A 9,213-nucleotide genomic window follows, 5' to 3' on the forward strand; every position below is an offset into this window, starting at 1 on the left:
CCACAGTAAGGGGTGTCGCACTGTAACACTCAAATTTAGTGATCAAGGGTTTTCAGTTTCCTGGCAAATTACCATTATGAAAATGAAACTTTTAATTATTATAATACTGACATGGTTTTCACCCAATGCGATCCTCTGCTGCAATACTCTGATAATGGCATCCTCTGTGATTGGTCCTGTGGCATGAACTAAGTCATCAAACGGCTGACTTGTTACACTTCCAATCAGAGCATTTGATGGCATTCCACTTGTCTTGACTGGCAAAACAAAATCAAAGCAATGTTCAGTATTTGAGTTAACCTGAGTGAACAATCACTTTACTATAAAGAAAATAATTATGAACTTCCACAAGATGATGACAATGAGTTTTATTATTAAACCTGTTAAATCCTGGCAGTTTTACTCAACTCTCTAATGCCATATGGGGGCGTCCTTAAGGATGCCTGAGGGGTCCATGGGTAAACCAACCAAAAACTGTGTCCCCTCCATTAACCCACTGACTCCTGGAAGTGAGGATTGAGAGATTTTAGTCTGGATAATGCCAGACGATTTTTCTTGTCAATTGGAGGCATCCTAGTATGCCTGAGGGGTCAATGGATTAATGGAAATAAGCTGTTCTTGGATCAAAAAATGAAATTTAAAAGTTAAGAGAAGACCACAAAGTGCACATGTATTGACAACTGCAAAGCAGGCAAAGGAAATGTGACCTTAATTTAAATAATACAAATAAACAATCGTAGATGTTTTAGGGGGATAATAATAATTAATATAAAGAATTCAGGATGTGGAGAGAGACCTTGATTTCTTAAAATAAGTTATTTTGGATCTATGGAAAGGTTTCCATCCCAGATATTAAAGGGGACAAATTTGTGACCCTCCATGTGATTTTGATGCTAAAGGTGATAGCACGCTCACAACATGCTTCCACTTGAAACCAAAAGAATTTATTTTAGCACGCTTTAGCATGCAAAGAACCTTTCCTAATTAAAAAATTCTTTCGTTTCATAGGCCACCCTTAACACAATGAAGCGTGTTTACATTCTCAAACGAAAACTGCATCCGGAATAGCACAGCACGCTAAGCGTGCAAGAAGCACACAAGAAGCATGTAAAGGCAAATGAGAGATTCAAAAACCTTACCAATGCCTTACAGTCCGACATGACTGTGTTTACGATAATCGAAGGAGGGTATTTATATGATGAATGTTAACATGTTTTACAACTCACCAGCAGCAACAGCTTTGTGGTTTTATTATTTCTAGCTGCTCTGGTCCTGTAAACTTTTTGGGGGTTTTCGTTCGCCCGCAAAAAACCGTTTGCTTGTTGTGACGCCACGTTCAACATAATTTCACAATGGCCCTTCACTGGTGTGTGCTAAGCAAAACTTTTCCTTGCAGCAAAATCAGATTAATGTGATCAGCACATAATTAAAACTTGTCTTTGAACAGAGAGCATTGCACCGTTTGAATCAGCGAATTATACCAAGTAGCACCATTTAGTTTTGCCAATCGGTCTCTCGAAACACTTTGGTTGGATGCTGTCGAAGCATAAGTACTAAAAAGGTACGATTACGCTTTATAGCAGGCATGATTTAGCACACTAAGTGTGACACTAGCAAGGCTGCTGCCTAAGAAAATTTGAAAGGGGTCCTCAGAGCTAAACGCTGAGAACTTAGGAGCCCAAAATATGAAGTGAAAGGTGTTGCTGTGAAAAATTAAGGAGCCCAGAGCTATTCTTTGGGAGCCCCAGGCTACCGGGCTCCTGTTAGGCAACAGCCTTGCACTAGACACGCTGAGGAAACAAGGAATTTGGTGTGCTAAGTTTTTATAACAAAGCCAAGTGTGTTCTCTTTTGTATTCCAAATTAAATATGTACATCTGTAATAGAGAACACGCTTAGACTGCTGTGTTAGCGTGTTGTGCGCGTGTTATCACCTTAAGTGAAAGCCATATGGAGGGTCACATTTTTCAATGGATGTAGGGGTTGTTAACCTACTGTACCTAAACCGCTCCCCACTGAGGAGTAAACTCATCTGGTTTTAGGCCCAATTTACACGCCACGATTTTTGTCGCATGTGACAAGCTTACAACAGGTCTACGACATGACTTATGATTGACGTATACGTCAGAAAATATGTCGTAGCATTTTAAAACATGTTTTAAAACGCTGCGACAATCGTAAGTCATGTCGTAGACCTGTTGTGGGCTTGTCACATGCAACAAAAATCGTACCATGTAAATCGGCCCTCACAAAGAGTAAAATCTACTTGTCTCAATCCTGGGAGTCAATGGGTTAAGAAACTTATGGTAAACTATTATCTCTCGCTACTCCCCTATCACTCAGGACTGCCTCTATGCCTCAGTCCTACCCTGCTTAAAGGTGTGACTGCTATCCTTCATTTAACCTCACTTAAAGTTAACAGAGTTAATTTAAACAAATTAAGACAAGGGTACCTTCTCTGTTACGAGAGAGTGTGACTCCATTTAGTCCAAAGCCATATTTTTCTGTGATCAAGGATCTCAAACTGACCATTTCAGCACTGAGGTTCTTGAATAACTCTCTGGCTGTTGATGCATCTTCTGCAAAACAGTGAAATCACTGGCATTATTTAAGTACTTGACACTTCACTTGATTATAAACGTGCTGATTTGGATGTGATAATAATTGTTATTGCACATTTAACCCAGTTTTAACCTGGTTATGTTCTTTTCTCTTAATCATCTTAGCTTTGACTGTCCAATTAGTAAGCACTGTGGCAAGTTAACGCAATGATTGAACTATGAGCCAATTCTTGCATAAATTACAAGATCTTTTCTAGAATACTTAGAAATATTTACTTTCCCAGTGTCCCCAACCAAGTTTATTTTAAAAATCTCTAACTTACTAAGTGTTCTCACTATCAGAAAAGTATGCACTTTAATTCCGGACAAAGTGTCCGACTTTCTTTATGGGAACCCGACAATGGCAATTAATACCAATTAAAAAAGAGCAATATCACTTCGTACATTGTAGTGAGTTATTCACTGCTTGAGCTCTAAAAAGCAATAATAAATAGACACCCCTAGTCTCTTTCACCATGCACACAGTTAGATTTCAATAATTATTGCTCCCTGAACAAAATACATTGTAAGAAGGTTATTGAGTTCTTAAATTTAACTGAACCAAAGAAAAAAATCAAATTGCTATTGTGTTAAATTTGGTATTAATAAAATTACAATAAACAGCACTAAAAGTTAAAATCTAAACAAAAGCCGACAGAACAATGAAATTTCCATTATTATTGCTAAAAACGCGTAATTGGAATACACACAACTTAGCAATATTGCAGGGAAGTTTACAAAAGAAAACATATTTAACACAGATTTTAAGTTTGAAGCACAAAGTTCATTATTTTACTTGAGTCTAAAACAGACAGTTATTTAATTTTAAAATCATTTCCAAGCAAGAGAAGTAAGAGAGAGCTTGATTTGAAAAAAAAAAACCTTTCGAAACAGTTTGAAACTTTTGAGGAGGCAATCATGGAATACCATACGGTGTTTCATGCTCTTCAAAGGAAAAGGGTTTCAACAAAGCATGCAACAGAATCACGTTTCTTCAGCTCAGAAATGTACACTTGTACGTTTTTTCTCAATTTCAACCCACTATAACCTTCTCCTTTATAAAGACACGGTAATGCTTTTAAATATCGGAAATACGAGATACGCACGAGTACATCTAAACTGATGGTCATAAATACTTCGTAATAGAGTATCAACAAGGTTAAAAATTCCGATCTCACCATGAGTAGCAGATTGTTGTCCACGGAAAATTTTTGCAAAAGGACTTGACAACAAATCGGCGTGTAACTTTCCAAGTCTGTGGCCTAAAGCCGTAAGCTCCATTAACGATCGAGCGCGAAGATCGGCTTCTGCTAATTTCTCGTCATCTCGACTAGATGAACGTTCTCTGGCTTCCTTCAGTTCCAAGCGTAACTCGCCATTTTCCTCTGCTAACTTCAATGTGAGTTTCTTCTCTTCTCGCAGTTTCCTCGTATCGTCGTTGTGAGACGCTTGAAACCTTTGCAGCAATTGTTCATGCGTTTCTCTTTCAACGGATATTTCGTCTCTCAACTGAGATAACTCTTCACCAAGTACTCTATTCTCCTTGCGAAGGCGTTCGAAATCACTAATTTCCAGAGAGTTTGTATGCTTTCCAGCCATATTGTGTGTCATCTCGGACCGTCAGGGTAAAGAGTAATCCATGCACGCGAAAAAGGGATTGAATCCGGGCTCCATTTCCGCAAAGTATCGAAGAAAACCACACACATACAGATCACTCTCAGACACCCAGTTTGAAAGATTTGTTCGCAGCAAGAACGCGGTAAGGCTGACCAATCACAACACAGAACTTGTTTCCCAGGACAAGCGACAAACCAGGCCTCCCCTCCCATGAGAGAATAAAAGAAGATCAGGAGCTCTTGGGAAATCGATTCAATTCCACAGACGAAGACGATCAAAGAATTTAAGTCCGTTCACATACTCGAACACATTTTTTGCAAAACCTCTTCCAGTCAGATGTATGCATATCCAGTTAGAGAGTTTATTCAACAATGAATAAAACTTTTACTTTGATCATTTCAATGCTTTTGGTTCAACTACAACGTAAAAGATTCTTTCGAATTGTTCATGTTTAAGGTTGTCACAGTTACTGTAAAAGCCGACCTTTCACAACAATCCTACAGCTTTTACTCTAGTAGTAGTACAAGTAGTAGCAGTAGCAGTAAAGCTTTATTAACGGTATCACTTCATTAAAAAATTTTCTTCCAGCGAGCCGTTTACACTAAAATTACAAAAAGATCCAAGCTGAAAAATTACAATATCCTAATGCTAGAAAAATGTTTACCTACTCTAAAGTTTATAGCAGTGGAGCTTAAAGTATTAGAAAGTTTAACAGAAGAGCTAAGATGATTACCTAATACGTGTTTTTTTTTCTTGCCTTTCGGCGGATTAAGTGCCACGTGGGTGGAACGGTAGCTGGTGTGGATGCATGTACGTAAGTAGTATAATTATTTAATATCATGTATCTGTTATGTGATGAAAAAAATATAAACATTATGTAGGCTTTCGGGGAAAAGGAACACATACATGGTAAAATAAAATAAAAATTAAAAAAAAAAAAAGATGATTACCTAAACGAGTTTCAGAACAACTAAAATAAATACTTTCACAACTCCCTCAAATCATAGCAGACCCGAGAAAGTTGCATGAGACGCAAGCGCCTCCTTAACTTTGTTGTCAAGGTCATTCCACATGACGGCACCTCTATAGCTAAACGGCCTCTTAGCAGCCTCGGTGCGGGGCCGGAGCACAAAAACATTGTTTTACGAGCCCCGCAAATTGTATGAATGAATTCCGGAGGTTGGCTCACACAAATTCTTCAAACCATCCGGATAAAGATTATTCAATGATTTAAAAACACTTATTGTGAGCTGCTTCTAGCGTCTTTACTCAAGGTTGTCCTAGGTCGTGAAGTGTATCTGCAGATCTTGTGTTTAAGTCTCCAAAGGCTATAATTCTCCCGGCCCTGTTTTGCAGTCTCTGGAATCGGTCACACTGGATTTTACTCACGCAAGCCCAAACCTCAGAGCAATAATCTAGGTAGGGTAGGACTAAAGCCTCATCAGGAGCCCATTACTAGGAGCCTCCATATGCAGTAGATCTTTGAGTCAACCTTTGCGAGTATCTTTCTATTTTTAGAACGAACCCTTGAGCAGGAGACTCGCATTTACATAAATTTACATCAATTTGCACAATTTAAATACAGTTTTACCGCTTTATTTGTCTTCGTTAGACAATGAATTTACTCTGATTGGCCTTTTAAAACAGTGTGTGCAGAGCCGAGGAACTCGTGGCGTTCTAAAAATAGAAAGATACGCGCAAAGGTTGACTCATAAGGACGTGTATGAGAGAGGCAAGCTCCTACTCATGGGCTCCTAGCTAGCCGCATACATTCACAGCAAGGTTTGGTGAGGCACCTGGGGGCAGATGCGTTTCAAGGCCCCAATGCCTGCAAATACCTTTTTACGAATGACATCACATTCTGTCAGCCTCACTTCCCAGATATCTATATGAAGTCGCCCGCATTAACTGCTGATTAGGTACTCTAATATCTAGGTCCTCATTTAAATGCTTAAGTCTATGGTGACTTCCAATAATCACATATTTTGTTTTTTTTTTTTACATTTAATTTGAGCTTATTGGATGGTATTCATTTTTGGACCTCGTTAATATCTTCGTTTAACTTTTCTTCAAGAGTTGCTTGGTCATCAGCGGAGAACGTAAGGGAGTTATCATCAGCATACATAAGTACAGACAAGAGAATATCAAGGTCTCTTGGTACAGACGATGATAGCTTGCTAACGCCAGACGTTTCTAGCTATATCAGTAGCAGACAATTTGGAGACTTCTAGGAGCTAAAGGCTGGAGAAAAATCTTAAAGCCGTTATCTTCTCGCGCTTGGAAGAAAGGAAAGTATTCATGAGGCGACTCTCAAATAGTGTTGAGGCGTTCCCCGTTCCAAGCTGCCGCTTTCATTTTGGTTAATCAAGCCTTGTGTCCAAAGCCTGCTCATTGTTGAAAACCAAAAAGACAAGGGAAAGAGAATAGCATTAATCTACCCGGCTAAGGCCATTCTCTAAAGTTCCAGAGGTTAAATGATGGTTGTGAAGCATAGTCTGAGTTTACAGCCTGTATTTAAATAACTTGCTCATTGACTTTTACGTAACCCCAGCAACCCTTCCAATCACGGGAGAAAACCATGGTTTCATTATAAATAAACCCCCTGTCATTCGTGAGAGACCCATGGTGTCTTGACTAACCCCCTGCATTTCGTGGGTGACCTTTGATATGATGTCACGAGTATAACCCCATCGCCTGGTCGAGAGACCAGCTGTCTCTTGATCAACTATTTTGGAAAGTAATTAATAGGCTCAGAAAAAAGCTATCAAGAGGATTCATAGCCACTTTCACAACTGGAAAATTTTAAGGAGGCTCTGAATCCGCTGCAGACAATTTTTTTAGGTTTTGCCGCCGAGAGTTTTATCTCAGGCTACTAATTACTCTTCAGGAGTAAAAATTGCACGTTTAAGGACGGTGCCTTCTATTGTTATTGCGCATATGTTCTGCGCATCTCCAGATACTCGGATTTCCTATGGGTGGTGCTTAATAATACGGGGATATTTTTGCGCGGTTCAAAACTATGCGGAGAAAGTAGAACTTAATTAGCAAGTGCTCTTGGTATCCGAAAAGAAAATTGGGGGTAACCGGGCATTTTTCAGAGATAATTAAGCTTTAATTTGGAAAAGACCGCCATACATTGCTTTGTCTTTAAAAGCTTTTTTTCAAATATTGTTAATTAATAGTCTTCGAAAAATGCGTGGTTACCCCCAATTTTCTTTTTGGATTTCAATAACACTTGTTAAGATCCGCTTTTTCCGCATATTCAGTAATCCGCGCAAAAATACCTTTGAACTAGTAGGCACCGTCCTTAATACCGAGTTCGTTTTTGAGACATAAACATTAAAGAAAAAATATGGCGCGTTTTTAGATAACGTCACATCAGTGAGTGCGTCTTCTTACGCAATTATTGCTTGTTTATTTGGTACCATAACAATACCGTTTTGTGAAGCAGTGTTATAGAGTCAATCCTTCCTATAAAAAATTCCCTCCAAATTGCTGAAACTGATTGAGCCACGTTCAGGTTGTACTATACACATGCCATGCATATGTACAATCAACCCAATCTCTCGCCTAATAATGTATACAGTCTACAATGTTAACTGAAACTTGTTAATGTAGACTGTCTAGATTTTCATTTCATTATGATCGCGGGTGATCATGAGGGTTCCAGCAGAAAACAAAGTTAAAGTTGCATTCCCGGACGGGATTTGAACCCGGAGCACTCACCTGGAAGGAACTGTTTTTACCAAGTTAACCACTAAAGCTCAACTGGCTGACATTTGTACCGATTATTTACCAACACTAAGTCTAGTGCTAGTATTCTGGCAGTAAGCGACGTAGTAGTCTAGTGCTTAAGTGAAAGGGATAATTATTAATCGAACATTCCCAGGTTCGAGTCCAGCGAGTTCAGGCATTGGGGTTCTTATTTTAATAGATTCATTTGCCATAATCCCTATCAAGCGCTCAGCTTCCCAAATTGACGATAATGGTCAAACTCCCCAACAGCACCCGCGATCATAATGACACGCTCCAGTTACCATTGTAGACTGTCAAGTGAAGCTATCATCCTCGCAGTTATGAACGCAATTTTTGCAATTGGTTAGAGCGTCGCACCGGTATCGCGAGGTCACGGGTTCAAACCCCGTTGAAGTCCTGAAATTTTCAGGCTTCTTTACGCAATTGCAAAAATTGCGTTCATAACTTTATTGACCAAACTTCATCTTCTGGGTGTTAACAGGAGCCCATCACCTGGAGCGTGCAACTTACCTATTTTCGTGCAACGGCGTTTTCACAAGTAAGGTTTTTTTTAGATTGAATTTCCCCACAAATGAGACTCCCACAGGAGCCCGATGACCAATTACAAGAAATTAAGCTGACGTCATAGGGTCACCGAACCAAAACTGCCTTTGTTTTTTGACCTAATTCGCGGGAAGGGCTAGTCTTAAAATAAACCTGCTTGTGAAAACGCCGTTTCACAGACGCTGTATGGAAGTTGCACGCTCCAGATGGGCTCCTGGTGTTAATGAATAGCGTAAAGAGCCCATATGATAGACCGCGCAGCTTTGCTGTATTGTTGGAGAGAGGCAAATTAACCAGCGGCGAATGAGGTGGGGAGCTGTGAAAAAAATTTTCAGTGCCCCTCCCCATTCTCCGCGCGGATTATGCTTTTCGCGCCATTGATACCGCCAGCTACACAGGCTACCCTTATGATAAAATGCTTATTGACTGAGTTTAGGTCGGGTCGGACAGGAAAACATTTGGCCCTCGGTCATGGAGCACGGACCTCACGCCGTACGCCATGACCACGGACCAAATATTTTCCCGTCCTCCCACTCAAGTCAATAAGAACACATTATGCACCGGATAAAGTTATCCGGCCTTTGAACAACCCGGGCCAGATATTTATGAAAGGCACAGAAAAGCTACGATTCTTTGTACTTTCTGTACAATGCTGTGGTTGGCAGAGGAAATTCCGCGCCATCACAACAAAAACCAGG

The 9,213-nt window shown here is 39.8% G+C and overlaps 1 protein-coding gene across 1 annotated transcript in view; it reads right to left on the reverse strand.

The window, feature by feature from the left end:
- Positions 1 to 4,352, reverse strand: part of LOC137969754 (unconventional myosin-X-like) — a 39,736-nt gene extending 35,384 nt beyond the window's left edge. Inside the window, exons 1-3 of the mRNA XM_068816108.1 lie at positions 3,778 to 4,352; positions 2,453 to 2,578; positions 112 to 257 (exon numbers count right to left, since the gene is read on the reverse strand). Coding sequence (XP_068672209.1) covers positions 112 to 257; positions 2,453 to 2,578; positions 3,778 to 4,210 — 705 coding nt within the window. The 5' untranslated portion in view covers positions 4,211 to 4,352. The remainder of the gene's footprint in view (positions 1 to 111; positions 258 to 2,452; positions 2,579 to 3,777) is intronic.
- Between the last annotated feature and the right edge of the window lie 4,861 nt (positions 4,353 to 9,213).

This window comes from Montipora foliosa, chromosome 9 (assembly GCF_036669935.1).
Source record: "Montipora foliosa isolate CH-2021 chromosome 9, ASM3666993v2, whole genome shotgun sequence".
NCBI lineage: Eukaryota > Metazoa > Cnidaria > Anthozoa > Scleractinia > Acroporidae > Montipora > Montipora foliosa.